At 45.9% G+C, this 27,360-nt stretch overlaps 2 protein-coding genes across 2 annotated transcripts; one reads left to right on the top strand and one right to left on the bottom strand.

Annotated features, from left to right (window-relative positions):
* Positions 1 to 278: 278 nt before the first annotated feature.
* On the bottom strand, positions 279 to 10,390 carry LOC136049388 (ectonucleoside triphosphate diphosphohydrolase 2-like). Its single transcript, XM_065737647.1, has 9 exons — positions 10,259 to 10,390; positions 8,088 to 8,205; positions 6,579 to 6,729; positions 5,722 to 5,881; positions 4,505 to 4,732; positions 3,209 to 3,481; positions 2,574 to 2,669; positions 1,594 to 1,725; positions 279 to 595 (listed from the first exon to the last, which is right to left on the bottom strand). Exons 1-9 carry the CDS (start codon positions 10,370 to 10,372, stop codon positions 365 to 367), a joined length of 1,503 nt encoding a protein of 500 aa, XP_065593719.1. The 5' UTR covers positions 10,373 to 10,390; the 3' UTR covers positions 279 to 364.
* A 2,963-nt stretch (positions 10,391 to 13,353) lies between these two features.
* NELFB (negative elongation factor complex member B) lies at positions 13,354 to 24,328 on the top strand. The gene is made up of 13 exons (XM_065737646.1): positions 13,354 to 13,500; positions 13,658 to 13,821; positions 13,993 to 14,092; positions 14,935 to 15,165; positions 16,518 to 16,703; positions 17,959 to 18,071; positions 18,666 to 18,768; positions 19,720 to 19,815; positions 20,491 to 20,633; positions 21,576 to 21,682; positions 22,619 to 22,760; positions 23,526 to 23,634; positions 23,881 to 24,328. The coding sequence occupies exons 1-13, from the start codon at positions 13,399 to 13,401 to the stop codon at positions 24,016 to 24,018; spliced, it is 1,734 nt and encodes a 577-aa protein (XP_065593718.1). The 5' UTR covers positions 13,354 to 13,398; the 3' UTR covers positions 24,019 to 24,328.
* Positions 24,329 to 27,360: the final 3,032 nt, after the last annotated feature.

Raw genomic sequence — 27,360 nt, 5'->3', positions numbered from 1 at the left:
ACTTCTCCTAATTAGACAGGATTATCCAGTATTAACTTTACAATAGTGCTCATGGCCTGCCTCCTCCTCAAGGGAACGTTTTCATGAGGTTGGAACAAGTAATTTCAGTTGCAGCCCAAGCAAGATCTGTGCAAGCTGGTCTCATTTGGAGAACATGTAGCTTGTTGTCCACTGTGAACATCAGGCTTCCTGAATGGCAGAATCTGTCTTCTCAATGTACAGTAGTGCAAGTGGTTGCAAACTGAAACCGAGACTCGAGTCCTGCAGGAAAACCACTTGCATCCTCCAATGACTGACACCTGTGTGATTTCTGTATGTACTCTGTTAGCTGCCCTCTGTCAAGAGTATGTAGTCCTGGAACAAGTCAGTTGTCATCAAAAACGCTGCTGCTCCTGTTACTGAAGCTGTTCTCCTTGACCATCACTCGGTACGAGATGCGCATGAACGAGCCAGTGAGCAGCACCACGAAGAGGATGAGGAGCAGAGACCACACACCTGGTTCAATGCCCTTGAGGAAGCTTGGGCTGTCCTCAGGGATGGTGTTGGTCATGTTCAGCAGGTACCCAAGAGTCCAAACAGATGATGCATCACCAATCTACTGACAGGAAAAGGAGAGATCAGAAAAGAAACTGTGTTTCTGTTTATAGACCTAAGACCTTTCATGCTTTAATTGAGACTGATCCAAGGATTAGACTTGAAATGAGCAGCTCTTCCTTTCTTACTGCCCTCAGTGCACTGATAGACCTTAATTGCTCCTAACAGCCTCACCGCCCCCTCCCTCTGCTCCCGGCCCTTACAGCTCCATTTAAGCTCTGCCCTGGGCAGCTTATTTTCTGAGCTGTGCTGTAGGTGTACCTGTGTGCTGTTTTTACTTCTATCTGACTGGTTATCTCTGGTGGATCTCTGTTGTAAGTAGCTTTGCTCGTGGCCCTGTTGGCTGAATGAAGCTCAGGCTGATGTTGTAGGGCACTTATTTTGGCTCTTCAGTTTGAGTTTGCTGGCTAGACCCTGGACGCAACTTGTTACCTTGCTGGTGTTTGCTATGTGGATAACTGAACTGCTGTTACTGATGCTGCCCTGCTTGCATGTGAAGGGATCACACCTTTGTCAGTGAGCTGAAGAATTTAGGAGTAGGCTTTCTTCTACTTTGTAAGTGTGAAGTCCTAGATCAAATCCTCTTTCTCCGGAGGAGCTCTAGATCCAGGACCAGCTGCCTTCACCAGCTGTAAAGGATGACTGATCCAAAGGTGATTGCAGATGTAGGGCAGAATTTTTTGGCTTAGAAAATATTATCAAAGATTTGTCCTTAACATTGAATGGTGACAAAGCAGTCTTCCTTCACCTACTTTTTGGACATGGATTCTTAAAGGTGATGTTGCTTCAGATAAGGTTTTGATACATCTGCTTTTCACAAGTGGAATCCCTGGCTCTCTGACATTCTCTTTCTTGCTTATAATAATTGTGAATTTGTTTTGCAAAATTATCTTTTTGGAGAATCCTTGCTGGTTAGGTCTTGTAAGTCCAGAAACAGTCTGGCTTTACTGAAACCATCCCACCCTTGTAATTGGATGTACCATGCAGTAGGTAACTGACCTCCTGGAATGCAGCATGAACGGACTGACCCAAGTCAAAAGCATATCCCTTTGTGCTGAGATGAAAGATGAAGGCAGATACGATGCAGTAATCAGCAAGTGCGTCCAGGCTTGTCTGGGACTCCTTGACTAGCTGGTGTTATTTCCAAAGGAAGAATGAAAGGAGGGGAAAAAGTAAATATTCCTGAGTTAAATTTCAGGCATGTTAAAAACACTCTCTTTCTGCCTGAAAATGGCCACAGGACTGGAGGAAGAGGTTTTAGTCCTGTCCCACTGGGCTGTGGTCTGGAGACCAATGCCACCTCTCAGTGTTTCTTTCCCAGTCTCTTTAAGGGACTTGGCAGTTTGAAGAGCTTCAGAACTGGCAGCCAGAACTCTTACAGCTGCATTGCAGGTCAGTTGCTTGGTATGACTCTCTGCTCTCTGATTAGGCTGAGCTAATGCTGCAGCCTTTCTCAGCAGGGTCACTAACGTGGCCTTTTTTTTTCTAAACAGAAGGGAACTGCTAATGGGACTTTGCTAACCCATGAGCAAGCCCTGTAAGAACTGGCCAGTCTAGATGTCAGAGGAAGGGATGCTTGACTGTATGCTTCAAATGAAGGTGCCCTTATAAGACGTCAACTGTGAGGAAGAGATCTTCTGGAGACCCTGTGGCTTGGCCTGTGGGAGCCTGGGTGAAGAGTCTCTGGAGTCTAAGCAGATTTCATTCCTTACACTGAATGAACAATGAGTAATAGGAGGACCAAAGTGATGTCCAGGAGTGAGTAGACAGGCTTTCTGTTTACTCTTTTATGTGCAGTATAAGATATTTGTGGCTTCTCGTGTGATTAAATCTACCTGTCCCAAAAGTAGCAGCTGAGATTGGAGAGGAAGGAAAATAAGTCTGTGACTTAAAAATCTTGTTAGTTTTGACCCATGTGGGCTTTTCCAGCAGGGTTCCTGGCTTCCTGCTATTCTTGAACAATAAATTATTCTAATTACCTCTTTGACAGACATCTCACAAAGCTTGCTGACTGCCTGACCCAAGTCAGGAGAGGGTGTGGTTTTCCTCAGGAAGTCCATGGCCTCAGAAATCACCTACAATGGCAGCAAAAATAGTTGTCATTTCTTTCCTCTGGATGCCTCCTCTGAAATTTGCTGTCTTTAGGATCTTGCACTGCCCTGGCTTAACATCCTAATGATAGATCCAAGATTTCTGATGCGAGCACACGTGTGGTGGAGCATGCTGGATGTGTGCTCGAGGTGGGAGTGAATCTTTTGTTTCACCAAGGACTTAGTATAGGAAGACCTGCTCAGTGTGGCTCACACCTTGCCCTCTTCCTGTTGGATAACGTGAGCTCCTTTATGGCTTAGTGAGAAGCCCTAGAGTTTGGCAAGCAGACGCTGCAGGGATGCAGGATGAAAAAGCTTTCTCACTGCTGTTGGTGGGAAGCATGTGGTTCTTATTTGAACAGTTGTCCCCAGTGATGGGGAGAAGGCAAGAGTGCAGAGCACTGGCACACTTCTCTGGTAGAGGACACTGTGGCTGTTCCCTCTGTATTTGTTAATGACCAAACTGGTCCCATTTCATGTGTTACCCATAATAATTGCCTACCCCAGAGTAAATAAGAACCCACCAGAAACCTGGTCTGGAGGGGTGTGGCAGCACTTTTGGGGGAGGTCTTGAAGAAGCTGCAGGAAGAGGAAGAGTTGAGCAGGCTTTGCACAAGTCTGATGCAGGCAGTGGGACTGCTGGTGCCAGTGATGTTGAAGACCTGGTCAGGGTTGGGGATATCCAATGTGCGGCTGCTGACAGTGCAAGGCCCTGTGTGCACTGAGTTCCACTGCACTTCCTGGGAGTAGCTGAGGGGCCAGCAGGGGTTAGGCACGGTTTTAGCACTTCCCTGTTCCTAGGGAGAGAATAAACCAAGGGCAGAAGTAGTGAGAGAAGAGGTTGGCATCCCAAGGCTTTATAGATAAAATGAACACGATAAGGAGGAGTTATTTTTTCTAACACAGTATTAGAACAACACCATGTTGTAATTGAGTGGGCATGCTGCAAAAGGTTTGCCAAACCTTATCTCAGCAACTCAACTGCAAGATTCAGACTGATGCAGCAGGATCCTGGCTCCTGCTGAGTGCAGAGTGAGCTGCAGTGGCTGGATCTCCTGTGGGAAGTTGAGGAGTCCTGGCTTGTGGGAATCATGGCCCTACCTGCTCAGACTAGAAATACAATTTCAATGAATTAAGGTTTTCTTTCTAGTGAAAGGCTGTTCTGCTCTCCCTTCCAAACATACTCAGTTCCTGTTTTACTCGTGTTCACAAGTCTGGTCACTGCAACCCAAGGAGATCCTGTTTGCATCATGCAGCCAGCCAGACGTGGGTAATTCACTGTTTAATGATGCTTCAGCCTCCATGCTCCCCATTAGCATGGGTGACCTGGGTAGCATGCAGATGCTCAGTCTTTTCTCAGTTGTCTGCTTGCCCACTAGAGCTGCATAGGGCTGAAGAAACCCTTTGAGAATGAGTGTTCTTCATCTCTATAAATTCCCGAGTACCGACTGTGGGTAGCAGGTCACTGCAGGATGACATCCAGGTAGAGACATCCAGGTCTCAACCCTAAATGTGATCTTAGCATCTCTGGAGAGCCAACTTTATGCTGATGTGTATTAAGTAGGGAGCCAAGGGTCCTGTTAGTAGAGAACCCAGGAACAGGTGTTTTTGTGTCTGCATGGAGGGCAGTGATTCAGACATGGAGGGGATGTTTGACAAATGCCCTGGGCTTTTTTTTTAGATGTATGTGAATGCTCTTTAATAAAGACACAATCTGACATTTTGCCTATAACAGCTACACCTTATACGACTGTTGTTTGGTGCAAAGGGCTGAGATAATACCCAGGAACCTTCCAAGAGTCCTTTTGGCAGATACTCACCTCTATGAGCATAGAGAGCAGCCTGCTGCGGAGCTGGTCTGTGCCGTGGCATGGACAGCGATGGCTGTACACTGTGTGTGTCTGCCCGTACAGCTGCAGCCTCACTCCATCCTCGGGTATCTGGTTCCCTTCTTCTACCTTGGAAGTGATCTGTGTTGAGGTTCCTCCTATGGACAGGACTCCTGCCATCCCCTTTCTGGAAGGGACCAACTGTCCTCGCCAGTCGTACTGACCCCCCAAAAAAAGAAAATAAAAACACAGAAGTCAGTTCATAAGACTTCTACATCTGGGTTTTAGTCTGATGCAAGCATTAGTGCACAGAGAAAGCGGCTTCAGTACAGCCCATGTTTCTTTCCCCCCACAGGACACAAGGGTGCTGAATCACTGGCTTTGGAGGCAGCAATGGGTGCTATCTGCATAGAGCTCCAAACACAGTAAGAACAAACAGGGCTCACCACCTGGGATAGCTGTTCTCAGCGGTGGTGTGAGCAGGGGAGAGGGTGGTGGCAGCTGGGAGCAAGAGGCAGGTTTCTGAGTGGGCAGGCTCCAAGTGCTGCCTCAATTCTGAAGCACTCTCCCATCGGGTTATGGTTTCATCTCTCACAGAACTGATTTTGCCAGGTGCTGAAGTTAGTGATACAGGCAGGAAAGCTTATGCTGGCTGCAGGTATAAGTGCTGAAACTCTCTGGCTTGGGGAGTCTGCCTTACTGTCAGCAGGGTTAGCAATTCCCTAGCTAGTGCATGCTTGCTGCAATTTATCAGACCTGCCTTTCACTTTCCTGTGTGGGGTACCTCAGCTGCTCCTATCTAGCCTGCTTTTCTTTTGTACTTTGAGTCCTTCTTGAGGTGCAGCAGATCGAGAATGCATGGAGTAAGCAAGGAAGATTAAATATACTTAAGTGAGCGCCTTCTGAATACACACCAGGCCTCCACCCTGGGACACCTGGCAATTCTCTTGCTAGCATCTCAATGAGAGGAACATCTGTGGGCTTTTTCCCTTGCTTTGCTGTCTACAGGTTGTTGCCTGTAGACAGCTAGATTCCAGTGACAATTGCAGAGCACCCTGCAGGCAGCAGCAATGCTTTTGCAAGTTGCTCTGAGCTATAACTGTAGGGACCTGATCAGGGGAATGAGGACCTGTACCTCCACTGGCCTCTTGCTGTTTATTAGTGGGAACTGCTCAGTTCTATATTTCCCAGGCAGGATCATTCTTTACCTTGAAGAAGTTCTCTAGAATGTAGTTAACAGCAACCCAGTTGAATGCTTCCTCATCTGCACTGGACAGGACTTTTGCCTCCTGAAAGTCAAAGGGGGATGACTTCAGGGCCACAGTCAGGGCTGCAAGGAGATCATCAGAGAGCGTGGGATGGCTGAGGCTAGATAGAAAAGAAAAAGAAGGCATGTTTATTGTTGCATGGCTTTGCCAGGAGCAGTCAGTGGTGGGCACAGCTACAGTTCTCCCCATTTTGGGTAGCAGCATGGTGAGACACGTAATAATCCAGCTGCTGCTTCCCTCTACCTATGCACAGTGGCAAGAACAATAATCAATAAAATCAATAAAAATGGAGATATGATTTGATCAGCTGTGCCACCATTCAAGCATTTGGGAGTTTAGTACCCTCTGCCACTGAGGGATTCTGTGGCCTTAACCCACTGACTTTCTCCCTCCAGACCTTGCTCTCCCCCTGTGTCTGAAAGAGAATAGGTCCCAGTAATGAGGTGACTGAGGGCAGGGTCCACAGAAGTATGTATCATAAGGTAGATCTTCCCACCACTGCTTTCAACCTGCTGACAATAAGCATGTTAACTGAAACCAGCTTCCAGACTGGCATATGTTTTCCCTGGCCCTAATTGCAAGAGTGAGCAGTAGCAAGACTCATCTTCATAGATGCCTTGGGGGGGTGTAGTGTAGTTCCAGCTATGCCATACTTCCCTTGAGTATGTGGGAAGCTGAAGGTTTACCTGACTAGCAGATTAGGGGGGAAACACTGTAGAGCAAGACAGAGATTCATTTACAGGATATGTGCGTGATGTGTACTGATCTCTAGGTGTGGGTTTGCAACATGCACTCACTTCGGCTGCCTTATGCTGGTGGTTGCTCCCAGGTACAGGGGAGTCTGGCTGTGCTGTTCTGCCGGGATCTTGCTCTGGGCCCAGTTCAAACATGTTTCCAAGCTCTTTCCTACTTTCTGAGGAGAATCTGAGTAGTTCGAGATTTCTGGACCTGAGGATCAGGGGAAAGAATGGAATTTTCTATGGGAATATGTGGGAGAAGTGAGAGCTGTTATTAAAGAGCCTTCAGGACATGCATAAAGACCGGACTTGTCACAGGTGGAACAAAGGAGTTCTTCCTGTTCTTCCATCTTGCTCTTCTGGGAGCAAAATGGTAAATATGTAAATGCCAGATTGCACTAACCTAACCCCAGCTATGCTGCTAAGGTATCCTGTGAGTGACCATGAATCAGACACATGGTTGCTGCAACAGCTGAAGCTGCCTCAGCCCACAGAGGGGGAAAAAGCGTGGCTTTAATCACTATATAAGATGAGCCAAAAGCCATGCAGACAGCACTGAAACTAATGTGTCAGATCCTTCCTCCAGCCACTTCCTCCTGTGTTGGCAGAAGTGGTTTCTGAACCCTGCACCTACAAGGCACCTCCACTCTAGAGGAAGTTGGTGCTGTGCAGAGAGAAGCTGTGTGCAAGCCCTGACTCATCTTGCCATCAAGATTCAGTGTGGCTTTAAGTGTTGAAGTACTTCCCAGAAAGACCCAAGAGCCTTGCTTCCTCATCCTCTGCCCCTCTTTCCTTGCTGGCTGTGTCTCCCTCCCATCAGCTGCGCTCTCCTGGGCCCAGCATGGAGCTGAGCTGCCTATGGCCATGCAGACTGAGGACTGCCTCTCTTCAGGGAAGGAGGCTTGCCTGAATCTCTTGCTGCTGCTGACAGCTTGCTACAGCAGTTTCAAGCAAGTCTGACCACTGAGCTGTTTTTTAACCCAGGCTGTGACCATGGCAGCAGTCAAAGGATACACAAGGCCTCAGGAAGCCCTTGTTGTGTTATCTGTATGTGGTTTGCTTTGCTAACAGTCTGCAAGAGCATCAATCCCCTGCTTGTTCTCTGGTTGTCTTGCTACTGAGAGTTCAGGGTTTCCCAGCATCCTGTGATAATCACACTTCAACATCAAAGCAAGACTGAGATCAAAAAGGAAACCCCCGAGCATTAAGGCATGAAACCCTTTTAGCTGCATTGGTTGGGCTGCAGCGACTCAAACTAGTGAGGAACACCCCAGCATTTTCCAAAATGTGACACCTAAAGCCAAACAGTACTCATGTTTTTACTGTCAAATCCTGTGTTGGGGATTAGAATCATCGTGCCTGGAGCACAGTGTGGAAGAGGGAGAAGTTCCCAGGAGTCACACTGCAGCCAGGCTTGTCTCCACTGCTTCTCATCCCTGGATGAGGAGCTCAGCAGCTATGGCTTGATACAGGAGCCAAGGAAGTTGTGGTAATGGGCCATGCACTGTTCTGTTTTTATCCATACCATGCTAATCGCGGAGACCAGCAAGCACAAATCTGGCACCTTACCTTGTACTGTGCAGGAACTACATTCTTGTATCACCCCGGTCTTGTTTGCCTTGGTAGTGGTCCACTGGTAGATGAACAGGATGGTGCGGGATGGGCCAGCATCCAGAACAATGCCGTACTGGAAAATCCCCAAGGCATTTTAGATAAATACCACTGCATGCACGTTTCTTTGTTATTATAGGCCCACTAAGTGTTACATAGGTACTTTGGGTCACTAACGTGCCTACATTGCATTATTTGAGTTAGCTTTTTACTTTCAAAGACAGAGATGAAGGCAGAAGGTGACGTGCATGTGCTGTGAACCAGCAGCATTTCTGAATGAGGAGCAGCAGCAGGAGTAGAGGAACACCCAGAAACACACAATTTCTAGTGGCATACTCTGTAGCTACTCCTGAAACCAGACAGAGGGCTTCTGTTGCAAGCTGAGCCATCAGGAGAGAAAGGTCCTAGTGCAGTGGAAGAGAGCTGTGCAGCCTGTCAGCTGATCTGTGGACTCAGGCTGCTGTTGGGCTAGTTTGTTACAGAGGGAAGGCTTTCATGAAGCACTCACAGGGCTGTGACTTGCTCCTGCTTCTGAAGATCCCGAGGCTCTCACATCCCTACTGCAGGGGAGGGGAATATGTGGTCTGGGTTTGCCCGGATGCGTGCCAGACCTGTTAGAAGTTGCAGCACGTGCTCTTAAATGCAGCAGTCCCATGGCGACCAAGATGATGACTTGGAAGAAACTGCAGCAGCCAGCCTCAACAGCTTATGCACTGCCATGTTCTCCTGTTGCATAGCAGTGAAGCCAAGGGCTTTCTTGGTCTCTTTGCAGGCCAGGGTCTGTTCTGCTTGGGTAGCCAGGAGTTGGACTCACTGGTCCTTGTGGGTCCATTCCGGCTCAGGGTATTCTGTGATGCTATGCTGACTGAGCTGGAGTACCCTGCAGCCCACGCTCAGAAACAGCCTTGGTGCTAGCATAGGGTTTCACTTTCCTATCCCAGTCTGGGACATCTTCACAGGCAATCAGTGCAGGATATCTGGGAGGTATGTGGTAGTACATGGTCTAACCTACATCCTGCACAGAAATATTCACAGCTGCGACAGAGTGGGAGGGGAACTTTCAGAGAGGTTGGTTTTTGTACTGTCAGAAAGGCTTTAGCAGAAGAAAACAGCCTGGCTGCAGCCCTGAGCACTGCCTGCACCCTTCTGGGAGCTCCCAGCCTCACTGTGCTCAGCACTGGAGCCCAAGCAGAATGCGGAAGGACGCAGTTCTGCCCAAGCCTGCTGGCATCCTCCCACACGAGTGACAGCTCATATTTCTGGCAGGGACATGTCAGCTGCATGGAGAAGAGGAAACGAGTGGTCTTGGCAGAGCAGCTTGGATTTTTTTCTCCCTCACAAAATGAGAGGCTGCTGCTGGGAGCGCAAGGGATCACTGCTCTGATGCCACAGATCAATGTCAGGGAGGGACAGAGAGCTGCTGGGCAGAACTTGGAGCAATAGGGTTTTTCTAAATCCAATTCAGTTTGACAAGTATGAGGGTAGTATCTCTAACTTGCATGTTAACCTACTTCTTTTCAACCACATAATGCAACTGAGCTCATCTCAGTGGCTTTGCATTAAGAAACATGAGCAGATCTAACTGCTGCATTGAGCAGGCTGAATCTTTGCTTAAAATCAAGAGGAGCAGTGACAGAAGAAAAGTAGGAAACGAAGCTCTACTGGCTTTCAAGAGGGACCCAGCTCTTTGCCTGTGTTGAAGCTGTGGCTCCTTGCTGCTGGGGGGTGGCTCCTGTTGTGGGCTGCTTCTGCCCAGCGTGCACCGAGGATGGACGATGGTCAGCCTGCTCATCCCCTGAGCAGCTGGGCACATGGACCCAAAGAAGGTGGTTTGTCTTTGGTTGGAAAAGCCACAGCATACTGAAGGATGCTCTCCCATCCTCACAGACTTGTTCTGATTCCTTCTCCTTTTGTTGTTTCAGGCTAGTCAGTCACTCAGTAGTGCAATGAAGGTAAAAAGCAACAACACACCTGTCTGTAGTTCAAATGCCTGGCTTGCACCAGGGAGAAGCACAAGGAAAGTGGCAGGTTCTCCCCAAGAAACAGCCCTGGAGCTGAAGACAGTCTTCTGCATATTGCCCTGCATGACCTCCAGTTTGCCCAACCCTGTCAGAGCCATTCCCTCTTACCTTGGTCCTGAGTGGGGCAGTGGGCACATCTTTGGTGGAGACGCAGAGCAGCACGATGCCTGTCAGTCCTGCCACAATCACCAGCCAGGGTGGAAGGAGCTCGCGCCAAGACATGAAGCACTTTCTCTTTTTTTCAGAGTGAAAGAGGAAGCAGAGGAGCAGCACAGAGCCCACATCTGACGGCAGCAGCTTTCGACAGGCTTTAAAAAAGAGGAGAAAGGCGGGGCCGGGACCCGACTCTGGCTTCAGCCCAACCCCAAGCTGCAGGACCAAGAGCACGGGCTGAGCCACGCGTCCTTCGGCCGGCCGTGTGGTTGGTGCAGCTGTGGCTTCGTGCCACCCCAGTGCTCACTCAACAGTGCTGCAACCTCGAAACCGCCCTGGGCGATAGTGTTGAGGTAAACAGAAGTGCTGGGCGAACTCTGTTTAATAAGCAGAAAGCAGGCAAGCTCTCATCGCTTTGGTATTCTGTGCCTGGCAGTGCTAGTGAGAGCTGCCAGAATTAGAAGTCAGGAAGCTCCTTATAGCTGGGTTTCCTTTTCATCTCAGCGCTGCGCACAGCTCCGCTGTGGGCCTGGGGCACTCCCTGCAACATGCCTTTGTCTGTGAGGGGTGGTGTTGGCATTCTGCAAGACATCTGCATGTTTGGGTTTCCACAGACAGGAGGCTCTGGGAGTCTTGCTCGTCGCTATGGGGGTTGCTTGGGCCCAAACTGGGATCACTGTCAGTGCCTGCATGCCCCTTCTCAACGTCCCCATGGGAAGGACAGTCCAAGTCTTAACAAAACATGCCCCTCTTCCTCTTTTCCTATATCAGAAAGACACATCTCTGAAACTAGTTTCTGAAAAAAAATCTCTCAGCCACAGGAGAGATGTTTCCTTCAAGAATTCTGATCTGTTTCCCAGTGAATGGGTCTAGTAAAACTGCAGCTGTGCTAAAAGAAGAGCTGGGTTGAGCAAGCTGGGCTGTTAATTGGTACAGACCTCTTGCCCCTGTGGCCAGTGGAGGCTCCCTTTCAGGTTTCTTCAGAAAAATGGCTCCAAATGGTGCATTTGGAGATGTATGTCTTAGTATTAACTGAGTTGCATCTTCCTGCAGATTCAGAGTCCCATTGAGGTTTTGCTGCTCACATCAGGGTGTTTGTCTGAGGGCTCGTGCCTGTGGGCTGTTCACAGTTCATGCCAACGTCACGTCACTGATAAAGAAGCCACGTTGAGACATGGGATCCTTACTTCAGGTGGATTGGGAGGCTCTACATCATGGAGGTGATGCTTCAGTCATTCTGCTATCTGCCGGGCAATTGCTGAAAGGGTTTCCGTGATCACTTGGACTTGAATTTGAACTTCTTTGAACTACAGATGTGCAAATATTCCTAGACAGCCATGAGGAAAAGTACTGCAACCTGCTTCTGTGTGGCATGGCTGGATAAGTTGCCTGAGGTACAAGGTGTCTGTGTAAAATCTCATAAAAATTTCAGAGTAACCCAGCCAGAGATTCCGGCCAGACAAGGAAGAGAACAACCCTGGTGAATGAGTGCACATCTTGCAGATCTCATGGAGAGCAAAATGCAGAAGTGGGATTCATTTTCCACTCTGTGGCAGCTGTCCTGAAAGATTGGGCCTGTGGAGGCCAAATGGTGGTCATGGAAGGACCCCTTCTCCCTGTTGTCTGTTGTAAATCTCCCAGAATGCAGCCACAATATAAGTGTTTGGAGAGTAGATATTGATTTGTTCTGTTCAAGGTGTGAGGTGGGATATTCCCACAAATGTAGTGCGCAGTGTTTGTACAGTGGCTTCTGTTTATAATCCAGTAAGTTTTCATGACTCACCTGTCTAATTTGTAATGACAGGACAAGAGGGAATGGCCTCAAGCAGCACCAGGGGGGTTCTGGCTGCATGTTAGGAAGAATTTCTTCTCAGAAAGAGTGGTTGGGCAATGGAACTATTCCTCGAGGTGTTCAAGAATAGAGGAGATATAGTACTTAGGGACATGGTTTAGTGGGTGTAGTGTGGTAGGGGGATGGTAGGATTAGATGATCTTAGAGATGTTATCCAACTTTATGATTCGGTGATAATCATAGACTTGTTTGAGTTGGAAGGCACACATAAAGGCAATCTAGTCCAACCCTCCCTGCATGGAACAGGGACACCCACAGCTCCCTCTGGTTGTCATTGGAAAGTACCAGTCTGTATTGAGGTGCTCAGAGCCCTGTCCAGCCTGACTTGGTTGACGGGGCACCACCACCTCTCTGGGCAACTTGTGCCACTGCCTCACTGCCCTGAGTGTAAAAAACTTCTTCCTTATATCCAATCTAAATCTTCCCTCTTTTGGTTGGAAACCATTTTCCCTTGTGCTGTCACAACAACCCCTGCTAAAGAGTCTGTCCCTCCTTCTTACACCCTGTTAGGTACTGACAGGCCGCTCTCAGCTCTCCTGCAGCCTTCTCTTCCCCGTGCTGCACAGCCCAGCTCTCAGCCTGTCCTCCTAGGAGGCGTGCCATCCCCTGGTACATTTTTGTGGCCCTCCTGTGGATGTGCTCCAACAGGTCGGTGTTTCTCATAGCCACACCTACCTATTGCATATTCACAGCACTACGTACGTACAGGATTACATGACATATCTGAATGCTCTGAGCTCATCTGGGGCCTTCAGTGGCCGTTGGTGGTGGTCTGGGGAGGTGTCCCACTCTTCGGTTATCCACATTTGGGTACAAGGACACCTCGTCCCTTCTGGTGGGCCACTGTCTTGGACTTGTACCTCATCTGGATGGCTGTCCTTGATGTTCCTTATTTACGGCACTCGGATCTTTGCAGAGAAATTCCATCATGGGGAGGTTGTTTTTCCGAGATAAGCAGCACATCTGGAATTTAAAGCTGCACTTCAGCCTTGAGCAAAATAGCTTATCCAGACAAAAATGTTAAATAATCGGCTTTCGAGTCATCACCCTCTGTGATGTCGGCTGCATTTCCCGATTTCACCCCCTCCCTCCCCCTCACAGCCGCGAGGTCGCAGCGACCCGGAACGTTGGTGCGGCGGAGCGGGTTCCGGGCGGACGGAGCGAGCGTCGGACCGCGCCGCGCTGGGGGACCGGGAGCGGGCGGACCGCGGCGGGAACGGGCCCGGCGGGGCGGCCGGCTGCCATGTACGCGGGGCTGCAGGAGCTGGGGGTGGCCAACGGCGAGGACCTCAAGGAAACGCTGACCAACTGCACCGAGCCGCTGAAGGCCATCGAGCAGTTCCAGGTGGGGCGGGTTGCCATGGAGACGGCGGGGTGAGAAGGCCCCGGGTGGAGTCTGTGCTTTGCTTTGTGCTTTTTTGGTCCTTTTTTTTATTACTATTTCTTTTAGCAGCCTCTGCTGTCACTTGCTGACCGCCTCTGTCCCCCGTTTGTGTTGACAGACAGAAAATGGGGTCCTGCTGCCCTCGCTGCAGTCGGCCCTGCCCTTCCTGGACCTGCATGGCACCCCTCGGCTGGAGTTCCACCAGTCAGTGTTTGACGAGCTGAGGGAGAAGCTGCTGGAGAGGGTCTCAGCCATCGCCTTGGAAGGGAAGGTGGAGGAAAGGTCTGTCTGTAGGTTGGTTTGTTATTTGGGGTGAGCAGAGTATTTAATGCAGACATTATGTGCAGCAGGCAAGTGGCTTCTGAAAAAGAGCTGAGTTACCAGTGTTTGAGATGAGCTGCTTTGGTCCTTTGCAGTTAAATTATAGAGTCTCTTGGTCTTATGTGTTTTCAGGTACAAGAAGCTGGAAGATCTCCTGGAGAAAAGCTTTTCCTTGGTCAAGATGCCTTCCATACAGCCTGTGGTAATGTGTGTCATGAAGCACTTGCCCAAGGTAAAACCACTGCTTAGGCTGGCCTGTTCTGCTATGCCTCTGGTGGCCTGTTCTGTTCCATCTCTGTTCTACTTCTCTTGTCTGTGCTGTTGGCTGGGCTGCAGGCTCCAGCTGCAGATGCTCTGCAAGCATCAGTGCAACTGACTGAATATTTACAGGATTCTTGTGTCTGGTTAACAGCTCGGTATGCTAATTTAAGAAGCATTTTACTTTCTCAAAATCAGACGAGACAGTTTTCCTATCTTATTCAGTACACGTAGCTTCCTAAAAGTAGTCAAAATCACTAGTAAGTGAATTTTTCTATAACTGATTTAAAAACTTAAGGCAAGTTGAAAATTTTTGCAGAAGGCAATTAGAAAGATACAGGATAGAGGTCTGGATTTGTGAAACAAAAGTCTCAAGGAGCAGCCTCATTAAAAGCACTGTATTTGAGGTAATTACCAGGTTGAATGGGGCTTTGAGCAGCCTGATCTAGTGTGAGATCTCCCTGCCTGCAGTAGGGGGTTGGATCTAGCTGATCTTAAAAATCTCTTCCAACCCAAACCATTCTATGATTCTATGGTAATGGATTCAGAACTGATCCTTTTATAAGCTTTTGTCCTCTTTGAAAGAAATAAGGAAAAACTCAGCGTTTGTGCTTGTTTAAAAAGTTAAATTTGGGATTGGTTTTCTGCTATTAGAGTAGGGAAGGCAGAAGATGAGATATCTTATTTAATTGTGCTGTTGTGTAATGTACCAGACTACTTGAGACTGTGATTTAGGTGTCTTCTGCAGCCAGTTTCGTGTTGGAAAGTCAAGCAGTGAGGTTCTCTACATGGAGGTAACTGCTCTGTTGGTCATAGGTGCCTGAGAAGAAGCTGAAGTTAGTAATGGCTGATAAGGATTTGTATAAAGCATGTGCAGTGGAGGTGAAGCGCCAGATTTGGCAGGATAACCAGGCTCTGTTTGGTGATGAGGTATCCCCACTGCTGAAGCAGTATATCCTGGAGAAAGAAAATATTCTCTTCAGCAATGATATTTCTGTCCTGCACAACTTCTTCAGTCCATCTCCCAAAGCAAGACGTCAGGGAGAGGTAAGACAAGGAAATCTCTTACAACATGCGTGCTTGTGAATGTTGTTCATTCAGTCAACCTCATCCCGTTGTGGAGTGTTCATTTCACCCACCCAATTTTGTTACTGTCTGGGTAGACAAAGCATTTGCATGAAATACAGGCCAATTTGTCTTACACATCTTCATCTAAGCAGCTGGAATTATTTTAATAGTTGCTCAGCATGGTAATTATTTATTAATGTTTGTAGCTGTCTGTGAACTTTAAACATTTTCCTTATTGCTTATTCTGGCAATATTCCTCAGCTGTTCTGAAGCCAGAGCTTCTCTCAGATGAGTTTGATTATCTTAAACGTATTATATTGTTTCGTGTGTTGGTTGGTTGGTTTGTTTGTTTTTTAGCAGGACAGAGAGACATCTATTCCTTAATTACTATTATTATTTTTAATGGAAATGAACAGTGGAAATTTTAGTTATGTTAGCCTTCAGAAAAGTTATGCTTTGGGTGGAATGACATCAGCTCAGGTGGCTGAGCTGATCTGATACTGCTGCTGAGAAGGGCAGGTGCTGCTCCTCCAGTCATTGCTCTGGTAATATCAGACCAATAAGTGATTTTCTGAGACAGTGAGTTAAATCTGCTCAGAGATGAGATAATCTGAGACCAAACTCTGCAAGGGTAAGGATTACACTGGCAAGTTGGATGTGGGAGGGAGGAGTGGCATAGGTGTTAGGAGTGTATCTCTCCTCTTTTTGGCAACAGCAAGACATTGGATTGGCTCAGCTGTAGTTGGTCATTTCATCTCTGGGAGCTTTTGCTCCAAAAGGGAAATACCAGAGTTTCTGTAAGGATCTTGCTATTGAGAATGCTAAGGAATTGCAGTGATAAGGCATTACAGTGCTTTAATTTCAGAGCCTAATACATCTGTTACTTGGAGAAAATGGTTTAGATCTGTTTTGTCTACTTTTAGTGCAACTGCTCTGGTATAATTTCCTTCATGTTTGCACTGCAGACTTCACCTTCGTTCTCATCTCCAGTAACCTAAAACTGTAGTAGGTACAGTTTTATAGTATATTGTAGTGTATTGCCTGTTTGATATAGCTGAGCACCTTAATTTTACAAATGCTTCAATTTTATTTTTTTTTCCAAGAGTGTCATTTTTTACATTCCTGGCTCTTTCAGTATGGCCATGAAAAATATGGTGAATTTGAAAAAGTGCTTTTAGGAATCCTAATTTAAAATAGTTCCTTTTAAGGGACTCAGGTTAATGCGGATATTTCAAACTTGATAAATCATGTAGAAGAAATAATTTGCATTTTGTGTGTGAAGCTGCTGTAGCTCTTGTTACTGAGTGCACTTTTTTCCACTTTGGATTTAGGTGGTTCAGAAGCTGACTCAGATGATTGGGAAGAATGTGAAGCTCTATGACATGGTGTTGCAGTTCCTGAGAACCTTGTTCCTCCGGACAAGGAATGTGCATTACTGCACGCTACGGGCAGAGCTCCTGATGTCACTGCACGACCTGGAAATCAGTGAAATCTGCACTGTTGACCCTTGTCATAAGGTATTAATCATGTGGGACAGATGGGAGTATTACTGGAGAATTCTGTGTTTCGTCCACTCCTGTGCATACCTGCTGCCCCGCAGGACTTCAGCGTAGAGGTGACTTCTGTCTGAGGAGAGAGTTCAGACCTTGAATCCCAAAGTCACCTTATGGGCCTTGGAACTTCACGTGGAAATCTTATCTTGGTTAACTAGCAGCTTGCTTTCATTTCATAACTCATTCAAATTTATGGTACTTGTGCACTGTTGGGGAAAAAAAAATAATCAAAAACATGAGCTAGCCTCAGGTTCTTAACCAAAGCTTGCTTTCCTTCCTGTTGTGCTGGTGTGACATGCTCCATCTGTCAGTAAACTATGTGTGTAACATGAAATACTTTGAATCTTGAGTTATAAAAACTTGAAGCTATTAAATGGGAGTGGTGAGCACAGTGTTAATGTCACAGCAGGATCTTGTTACTGGTCCTTTGCTATGGTCAGGATTGTTCTGATCTATAAGAAGTCTTTTCCTAAGTAATGCTGCTAAATTCTGTGTGTATTCTGCTTATAAAGCATATGTCCTGGAGTGATGATAAATATTACTGCATGCTCTTTAATGTCTTCAGATCAAGAATCTCAAAATCAGTGTGGCTGTGACTGAACAGAAAAAGGGTAATTACTGATCAAGGTGCAGATTGTCATCAGTGACCTCGTTTTGCCACTGTATAATGCAGTGACTGGTGAGAGGAAAGTAAGCCATAATTAAACATTGTGGAAAATCGGGCGAGTTTTTCTTTCTTGGTATCTGAAATATTGAGGAAGGCTTAGGTTGTTTTCATAAGGAAAAAAAACCAACCCAAACCACAGTTTTAGGTCAGGTAAAACATTTCACTCAACTGTCCTTCCATTTTGGTAAGAAAGCAGAAGCTTCTCCACTTTTAATAACCCCTTCGTACAGGGTAGGAGTTGTGGAACAATGGCTAAAAAAATCTCCTGTTATTAAGTGATGAGGTTTCAGTATGAGCCTTAACTGCCAAGGAATACCTGTCACAGAAGGGGAGAAAGTGACAACAACTTACACTGGAACTCTGACCTCCTTTTGGGGTGTTTATATATATTCAACCTCCTTTGCATTTGTGATCAGCTTATTACCATACCCAAATATTTTAACAGAACTTATTAACTCCTGAGGTTTGGAAGCCATTCCAAGCCTGTTTTCCTTGATACTGTGTATTTTGTTGCCAGTCTGTCACTGTCAAGCTTTCTCCTTTTCTGAGCAGTTCACGTGGTGCCTTGATGCCTGCATTCGGGAGAAGTTTGTGGACAACAAGAGAGCTCGGGAATTGCAAGGCTTTCTGGATGGAGTGAAGAAAGGACAAGAGCAAGTTTTGGGGTAAGCTGCTTTGGCTCTTTATTGAGAGACTGAAAGTTGGGTTCCAGTTGTCACAAACCAGCCAGCCTGTTCTACATGGTCAATGGCAGTAGATTCAGCAACTCTGTTGCACTAGGGTATATTCAGGCACCTTCTGGTGAAATCCTTGGTAATGCTTCAGTTACCTTCAGTAACTGTAGAAGGTTTCCCCGTGGCCTGTAACTGCCTGTGTGAGCTCTCCTGTTTCATTTCAGTGCAAAAGAGCAGGTTATCTGAAATAACATTCATGATGCTTTTACAAAGGAAGGAGAAGATTTGTGGGATGAAAACACGTGGGTAACAAAGGACAGAAATTGGAGTTTTAAGTTATAATAGTAAAGGGATTATTGCAATAATTGCCCTTTAACACATCAGTTTCTGGGTTTTGTGTTGACTTGCTGCGTGTACTGCTTTGACATCACATTTAATAGTTGACAGGATTACAGGATTACAACAGCACACTCTGTTCAGTGAGACATGTCTTAAGAAGTTAGTGTCCTACAGCTGGGTATGAAACTAGTCTGCTGTGTTGGTTGTTAGGTGTGGCATGTATTTGACTTTTGCCTCTTCTCTCAGGGACTTATCGATGATCTTGTGTGATCCCTTTGCCATTAACACCTTAGCCCTGAGTACCATAAGGCACCTGCAGGACCTAGTTGGGCAGGACACCTTACCCAGGGTGAGTGTTGCAGCAAGTATACCTAGCACGAGCCTGGTCTTAATTGAATAGCATTCATCAAAGGACTGGCAATATAAAAGAAGTAGGTTTAAGTTTTCAAATGCATTTTTAAGTTGAATTAAGAGAAACATAGTACTGGCTTCCTGTTTGTAGCAAATACATTAAAAATCTGCAGGAGCATTGTTTGGAGAGAGGTATTTGGAGCTCTCTGAATTGACTATGAATTCTTTGTGTGACTCATTCTGTCCTGACAGCTGTGTATGTATGTACATCCCTACTTTGTCCTTGCAGCAGTGTACTAAGCAGCAGCAGCCTTTTATTCCCTGCCATGGTAAATATGATGATGGCTTACTTGACACTGCTCTGCTCTGCTGGCTGCAGTACAGTTCCTGCAAGTAGTGTCTGCAGTAGGTGCTTCAAGAGAAAGGGAATGAGCCCTACAGATGTCTGAACTGTGTGAAGTATTTGCTGTCTTAATTAAGTTGTTAATTTTCATTGTTGGACTAAATAACTTCATTGTGGCAGTTAAAAATTGAAGATTGTTTAGGTTTCAGGGCAGAATATAAAGGAAAAAACTTGTTCTTACACACACTTCCCATTTCTTACTCCTGCTGAGATGATTTGATTCATCCTGTCACGTTATATTTCAGTTTCCTAATTTGGTTGGACACTTTCAAAAACAGTGTTCTGATCAGATTGTCTCCGTACTTCTTAGCACATTATAGAATGCTACAAAGATCAGATCTCAGGTGTGTGTTCTTTGTGCAGCTATTTGATTTTAGGAATCAGCTATCAATTAAATTTGAGAACTGAATGTTTCTAGCAATCTTTGATACCACTGTTAGTCCAGGAGAGCTTTGAATGTAAAGCACCGCTTCAGATGAATGCCCGTATGTGTAAATTGTGGAAGATCAAACTAGCTGTTTTTTCTCCCCTTCCTTAAAATTCGAGGAAAGCCCAGATCTGCTGCTGCTCCTTAGGATGCTGTCTTTAGGACAAGGGGCCTGGGACATGATTGACAGTCAAGTCTTCAAGGAACCGAAAATGGTGAGCCTTCTTTAGATCTGTTTCTTATTTGATGTGCACTGTGTGTCCCTGATTCAAGTCAGCTTTCTGCATATCTTTCAACAAGAGTTTCCTTAGAGAATATGTGCAAGTGGTCACTGTGCAGCAGCCCCAGAGGGCATGCAGTAAGCTTTGTTCACCTGTTTCACTCCCATGAATGTGACCCTTACTGTTTCTAAGTTGAACTGTTCCTCTCTTAAATGTTTTAGCCTACTGTTCTGTGAATCTGAGGCGTCACTCTGTTTTCTGTGGTAAGAAGATGCACATAAATACTTTCCCTTGCTACTCGAGCTGTGCATTCATCTCTGTCAGTTTAGGGAATAAAGATAACGGTTTGTAATTGCTGTTAAGAGCAACAGTATCATTCTTAATTTGCAGTGCTTGCAGATCAGAAAACATCTCTTGGAAGAAGTGCTATGTCATTGTCCAAAGAAAGCATTTGAGCAGGGCTAAGTGAAATACAGTTTTCCTCATTACCACATGGAAGCTGCAAGGAGTTTGAAAGGAACTGGATGTCTGAAAGCTTGTTTTCCTAAGCGTAGGGTGGAGCTAGCAGTATTGCCTCAGTATTTGTTACAGTGCTGTAGAATTATTAGATGGTGTGAACTGATTGATGAAAGCATTCTCCTTTTTCCTCTCTCCTTCCATTCCTCTAAGGAGGCTGAGTTGATCACAAAGTTCTTGCCTATGCTGATGTCTTTTGTGGTGGATGACCACACGTTCAATGTAGATCAGAAACTGCCCTCGGAGGAAAAGGGGCCGATTCCCTACCCCAGCACCATTCCTGAGGCTTTCACCAAGTATGTAATCCGCGTTCTCAACTACTTCTTACGTGCTGGTCTTGCTACTAAAGCAAAATATCAAGAAGCTAACAGTACTAACAGAGGAAATTACTATATGTGGTAAAGACTTTTGGGAATAAGATTTAGTCCTGGTTAATGAAGTCTGCACTTTACTTTTGGTGAAATGGGTTTCCTCCGTGATTCCTCAAATGAAAGATATCTACATAAAATATGTTTCTTGCTTTGGCCATTTTACACAGGGTGGATATGAAAGTACTTGGTAGTACTGTTTTCAAATAACTCTGTGTAACTCTTCAGGCAGCGAGTGGTGGATGCTGACTGATACCATTTCATCTGGGTGCAGCTGGATAAGTGCCATACTGTCTGGAGAGTGCTACTGTAAATCTTGTTGTAGATCTTTGTCACAGACACTCTCTGTTGATAACTTACCACTCCAGGGGCTTCAAAGAGATAATTAAAAATCCTCTTTGTGCTCTCTCATATTCAGATATTGTGCTAATTTCCAGCACAGTTGTTATCTGTATGCCAGGATCTGGAGTACCAAATCCCACTGGTTGGATGTCTGTTTGCTCTGTGACAATGCTGATGTGTGATCTTTAGGAATCCATGAAACAAAACACTGCTGTGCTTTCTATTGTTTTAAATTACCTGAGATTCCTTTAAAACTCTTTTAAAATTATCACTTTTAATATTATTCAGAATGCTCACAACAGACCCAGTTGTATAATTGTGAGATAATGCAATGTTTCCTGAATAGTAAAATTCTCCTTGGCTGTGACAGTGGATTTAATGATGCTCCAGTTAAGTAGCTGCTTTCCTGTGGGTTTGAGGTTAACCATTGCTGTAACTGCTTGATTCCTATCCAACAGTGTTTCAATCTCTTAAGGAAAAAAAAAGTTTATTTTTATTGATTAAGAAGCTTTGCTTCTTCTGTAACAGATTCTTGCAGGAGAACAGAATAGCTTGTGAGATCGGGCTATACTACATCCTTCACATAACTAAACAGAGGAACAAGAATGCTTTCCTCAGGCTCCTGCCAGCACTAGGTGAGTTTTTGTCATCTTCTGTTCTGCAGCTGTTTCCCTTGTCTTGGGGACCCAGAGGTCAAGTAGCAACCTGGAATGAAACCAGTTTCAGAGACAGAGACGTGTGTTCTGCTTTTGCCTCTTCTGGTGACTTAATTGTAAATCCCTGCAGGATTATGTTTGTTTTATGTCTGCCATCAGGATATTTTTTCTGCTGATACAAGAATTCAGGGGTAGCGACTGAAGGTCAGTAGTTCCTTGCATCGAAGGCTGTATTAACAATGGGATTAGCTGAGAGTTTTAAGGAATGAAGCTGAAAGATAAAATCTTAGGTGTCTTAATTCTGCAGCTGCTCACAGTAATTGCATGTGGCCAGAAATTTTTGAGATTTAAGTTTGTGTGGTGAAAAAAACCTGGAACAAAACAGGACCAAACGCAGCCCTGAATTCCTCTCTGGTGTTACCTTCCTAACTGGCTTACTTGAGTTAAGTTGCATGAAAGTTCTCTGGCACACTTAGGAACTGCTGCTCCCAGCAGTGGGGTGTATTCCTCACTCCTTCTGTTACCCAACACTGTTCTTTGGACCCTTTGCTTTACAGGCAGCTCATGTACATCGGTGATGTTTTCACTGTTAGGCAGTTTGCACCTGTTCACTGTGGGGTCTGAAGAGTGCAAGGAGGTGGATGTGGCTGTGAGCAGAGAACTGTGGAGTGTAGCAGGGGACCCTGTGATTCTGACAGCAGCAAGCTGCTGTGTCTGACTTCAGTCTTGATGGAGACATGGGTTTTCTTCTTTTTTCAGCTTTCTGCTCCTAAGGTCACAGCCACCTGCCTGGGTGACCTGTTGTAAAAGCCAGTCAGGAAAAGTTTTCAGAGTTTTTGGCAGGAACCTCTGCTGTGCAACCTGGGTTTGGCACATGCTTGCAAGTCTCAGGCTTTCTCTTTTTATGTTGCGTAGTCGAGACATTCAGCGACTTGGCCTTCAGTGATATATTTCTGCATCTGCTCACTGGTAACCTCACGCTGCTGGGTGATGAATTTGCAGTTGAAGAGTTCTGCACGGGTCTCTTTGATGGCTTCTTTCTCACTGCATGCTCAAGGTAAATCTGATTTTCCTCAGAGGAAGTGAGTTTGTAAGATTACTGAGAGAGGCTGTACTTCTTTGAACTGTTGTTCAAAGCAAATTCTTCATACACAATTGAAATCATTAGTCTGATGCTCTTTTTCTTTTAGGGAAAGTATATATTGTGATGAAGTTTTTAACAACAGTTGCTGAGTGTTCCACGTTGGTGCTGACTAGGTGAACCATCATTTGTTATTCTCAAGTTGGAGTTGCAGAGAGAATATCCTTCATGCTTCACAGTAGTTGTGATTATGAAGCACTAACTGCAGCTCTTTGCTGTAACAGCTGCACACAGAAAACCTGTCTGTTAATTCTGTTGAGCCAGTGTGGTTTAACTGGTGGCTGTCAGACCAGATCTGACCTCTGGGAGGCTTCCCCCAAAGTGGCTTCCTCCACATACAGTGAGGGCAGAATGCTCTCCTGTATGTGCATATGGCTCATCCAGCACAGCTGAGAGAAATTGCTTCTGTGCTACAGCCTCTGCTGAAAATCCACCCCACCTTCCCCATGGTTGCTGGAGTTAGTCCACCACAGTTGAATTAGTTATGTGAATTAGTTGGAGATGTAAGGCAGGGTTAGCACTTTAAACATGCAGGCAATTCCTAGGTGTTTTGGAAGGTTACAACAAAGCTGTCAGCACATTGTTGTTTTAGATATTCTTCTGATAGTGTTGCTGTAGCTTTCATTTTCTAGACTGAGTTTGTGTATAATAGTTACTCTGCTTTAAACTTGCTTTTTTCAGGAAGGAGAATGTACACAGACATGTGCTAAGACTGCTGCTTCATCTGCATCACAAAGTGGCGCCTGCCAAGTTAGAGTCTCTCCAGAAGGCTTTGGAACCCACCAAACAGGTAAGGAGAAATGGAAAATTAATTGCAAATGAAAGCAGCTGCCTTTCCCAGACCTTGCTTAATGGAATGTGTGCTTTGTTCAGATAGCAGCTTTCCAAGTTGTCATGATTACCTTGTAACTTCCTCTTTCTGCATTGCTTAGTGTTAAAACATTGAGGTTAATTGCATGTTTAGTGCTGTATTTAGGAGCAGCAGGAATGAAGTCAGACTCCTCTGTTTTTTCTCTCCCTGAATCTCTTTCTGCAGAGTGGAGAGGCTGTGAAGGAGCTTCATAACCAGCTCACTGAGAAACTGGAGCTTCGCAAGCCTAGTCCTGCCGAAGTGACCGAGACTCCCTCCATGGAGCTGCCCTTGCCCACTGTGCCCACACCGGCCTCACGCTGAGCTGTGTTTGTATTGCAAGAGTGAGACAACAAAACAAGCCTACAGCTTGGCACTGTACTGCCTTGTCAAATGGCTCTGCCTATAGGGTGGAGATAAACAGATAATAGCCACTGAAAAAGCTCTTCTGGGAAACGCTGCAGTTTACCCAACTGCCTCTTGCTGGTTAGAAAACTCTGTATGCAGTGCATTGCAGAGGTTCATTTTCTTAAAGATAGCTGAGTGAGTGTCTCCTTGTAGATCTACTTATAACTGACTGTACTTTTTTTGTTGTTGTTGTTTTGTTTTTGAAAAAGAAAAGGCATATTTTTAAGCTTTGCATCTTGTATTCTTTAACTCTATTTCAAGAACTTACAAACGACTGTCTAGCATATGGCTAAGCTCCTGAAGGCTGACCTAGCTTTTCCTGGCTGCAAGTGTGCTCCTTTGGGTCTTCAGAGGATATTCTCAGCAAACAGAAATGTCAGAGGGGATAAGCTCCACTGATGTGATTTCCTGTTTGAGATTCTTGCTATTCACTTCACGGTAAAACGTGCTGTGTTAGTGAGAGGTACCCATCGCTGTTCCTAGACCAAGAAGCAGTGATTTTATGAAGAACACCAGAATCAGTCCCTTGCTTTCCTTTCTTTCCCACTTTTCTCCAGAGGAAGAGCTTGAAATGAATCTTGGAGATATTGGAAATAAAACCCAAATGGCAGTTGAGTTTGGGTGTAGGCAGGGTGAAATTCTGACTGAAAGAATAGCCTGTTCTCCATGGCTAATCTGTGTTTGCTGTCTGTACTGTTACAGTTAATTCCCTGTTGTGCTTTTGCTGCTGCCTCAGTATAAATATCAAGCAGAGTGTGCAGGAAGATGAATTTTAGAGAAGAATGAGTTGTGTGAGCTTACAAGTGACTTTGCATTGGTTTCAGCAGGTACAATTAATCTGAAAAAAAATCTCAGCAGTCCTTTGTAAACAGGAGCATGCCTGCATGAGCTCTTCTGAATCACAGACCAAAGCAGGTATGAAGATCTCTGTTTACCCTCTAACTCAGACCAGGGCATACCTAGGAAGGGTTGCTCAAGAGCAGGACTGTGTATTTACCTTTACGTTTCCTGAGGGTTCTGTTAGGACGTTTCTCAGTGTGGTGGCCATTCCCACAGTTTGATATCAATTGTAAATTTGCTGAGGGTGTGTTCTGTCTTCAGGTTGTGGAGAGAGGCATTAAACAATATTAGCATCATTACTGACCCCTGAGGAATGTTAGGAGTACCTGGCTGCCATTTGGATTTTGTGCTGTTGATCACAGCTCTCTGGGACTGGTGTATTGCCAGTTTTCCGTGCAGCTGTCTGATCCATAGCAAAGTGATGTGGCTGTTTGTGTTCTCTAGATGGTTGTGTCCAAAGCCATCTAAAGTCAGGCTAAACTGTACTGCTCTTCCCCTTGTCTGCCAAGCCAATCTCTTCTTAGAAAGTTATCAGAGTTGTCAGGCACAATTATCTCTTGGAATATGCCCACCCACCCTGGTCATGCTGTCACTTTCTTGTCCTTTTATTTTCCCAGCACTAATTTTCTTCTCAGGGCTCGAGCACTCCCAGTGCCAAAGCTGTACTGATGAGACCTTTCCATTTCCTGAAGCTGTACCAAAAAAAAAGGTGCTAGTTGAGCAAACATGGAAGTCCCTCCCAGAAGCTGCTGATTCCTTCTGTGTGTAGTTTTCTTCCTCCTGAGATCTCAAGTGCTGCATGAGGAAAGCAAGTACTCTTCATCACCTCAGTGCCTTGTCTTTTGTTCAGGGACTTGTATTCTGGGAAAACTGGGAAGGCAGATTGGGTTTGTGTGTGAGGAAAGTTGGACTAACCCCCTCCAACCTGTGTTGTGCTCAGCCCCGAGGGTCCGTAGGTTTGTGCAGGGGTTCTCTGTCACCGAAGGCTTCCCATGTGCTGCAGGCTGATCTGCTGCTCTCTTACAGCATGAACTTTTAACTCAGGCTGACAGAGCAACTCACACTTTGGTTGGAAGACCTCTTGTGTTTTAGCCTGTGTCAGCAGCGCTGGGGATTTTCTTTTCCAGCTTGTAAGTTCTACAGAGATGGCACAGAAATGGGGCTCCCGAGCACGCAGTGGTGGTGACCTGCAGTGGCTGTTGCTTCAGCTGAAGAGAGATCTGTGTGCAGGGGAGGATGAGAACAGCTGCCGCTCCAGCTCTCTTGACTTGCTTTCTTATGAGAAGATGTGATAAGATAGCAGAAACATTTCTCAGAAAATACTTTTTAGAAGCGAACACCTTAGTCTGCTGGCATTCTTTGAGATGACTCCAGAAGTGATACAGACTGATGCTTTTGTGCTGGAGTGCACTGTGGTGTAACTACAGGTGCAGTACAGCCAAACTGTGTAAAAGAATTACATCTTTTCCTCTTTGCCTTTCCACAGTGCCCCATATGGAGCCCTTTGTAACTCACCACGAGGTGCAGTGCAGTGCTGTGCTGTCGGTGCACACTAGAGGGTAGTGCACCACTGCCTGCCCTGCCACGAGCAAGCTGCTGCCTGAAATCCCTCCCAGCTGGCGTGGAGCTGCGAGCTGGAGCTGCCCCGTTTACACTCATTACAGTTTGCCTTTACAACGTGGATGTGATATGTGTGGCGTGGAAAAATAGTGTATTCTCTCCAAACCTGCTGTGTCTGACTCGGGGATGGATTTTTACAATGAATTCTCGTAGCTTGAGCAGTCTGGTCCTCCCTGTGTTTCTCTGGAGGGGTCGTAGTAACCGATAGCCCAGCGAGGTTCTCCAGGCTTTTTGGGTGGTTTACTTTTAACTGAGATTTTATGTTGAACTTTGAAGCAAGTCATTTGGATTGAGATGCATTAGCAGATTGATAGAGCACTGTAGCTGCAATATTGTAGCTGACAGGAGTAGCTCCAAAATTCAGTTAGTGAGGCCAACACTAGCAGAAGAGCCAGGTCTGGCTTATGCAGAATTAGTGGAATAAATGTTTGCTATGATGCTGGAGGACCTGACGCTGAAAGGATGTCATAGCACCATTTCAGATCATCCAGATTCCTCCTGACATGATGATTTGATGCAGTAAATCTCTCAGTGGACTGAGTTAAAAAAAAAAAAAAAGAACAAATCTGCTTGGACAGAAAGAACATGAAGACTCCCTGGGTATGCAGCAGTTCCTGTGAGTCTTACTGTTTTGCAGAACTGTTTTTTGTGTGTCAGCACTCCATACAACACTGTAAATGAAACCTGCCATAGGTTTCACTTTGAAGATGCTGGAGTTAGAAGTCGGCCTGCTCGCACGGTGCATGTCTGGCCCGTTCTGGCAGAAATGAAGACTCATGCTGTCCTGAACCTCACTCG

Source organism: Cyrtonyx montezumae, unplaced genomic scaffold (genome assembly GCF_038088225.1).
Source record: "Cyrtonyx montezumae isolate F1298 unplaced genomic scaffold, pur_monq_1.0 scaffold_20, whole genome shotgun sequence".
Lineage (NCBI taxonomy): Eukaryota > Metazoa > Chordata > Aves > Galliformes > Odontophoridae > Cyrtonyx > Cyrtonyx montezumae.
Note: the sequence above shows the minus strand (reverse complement) of the source record. Positions and strands in the feature narration are given on the sequence as shown.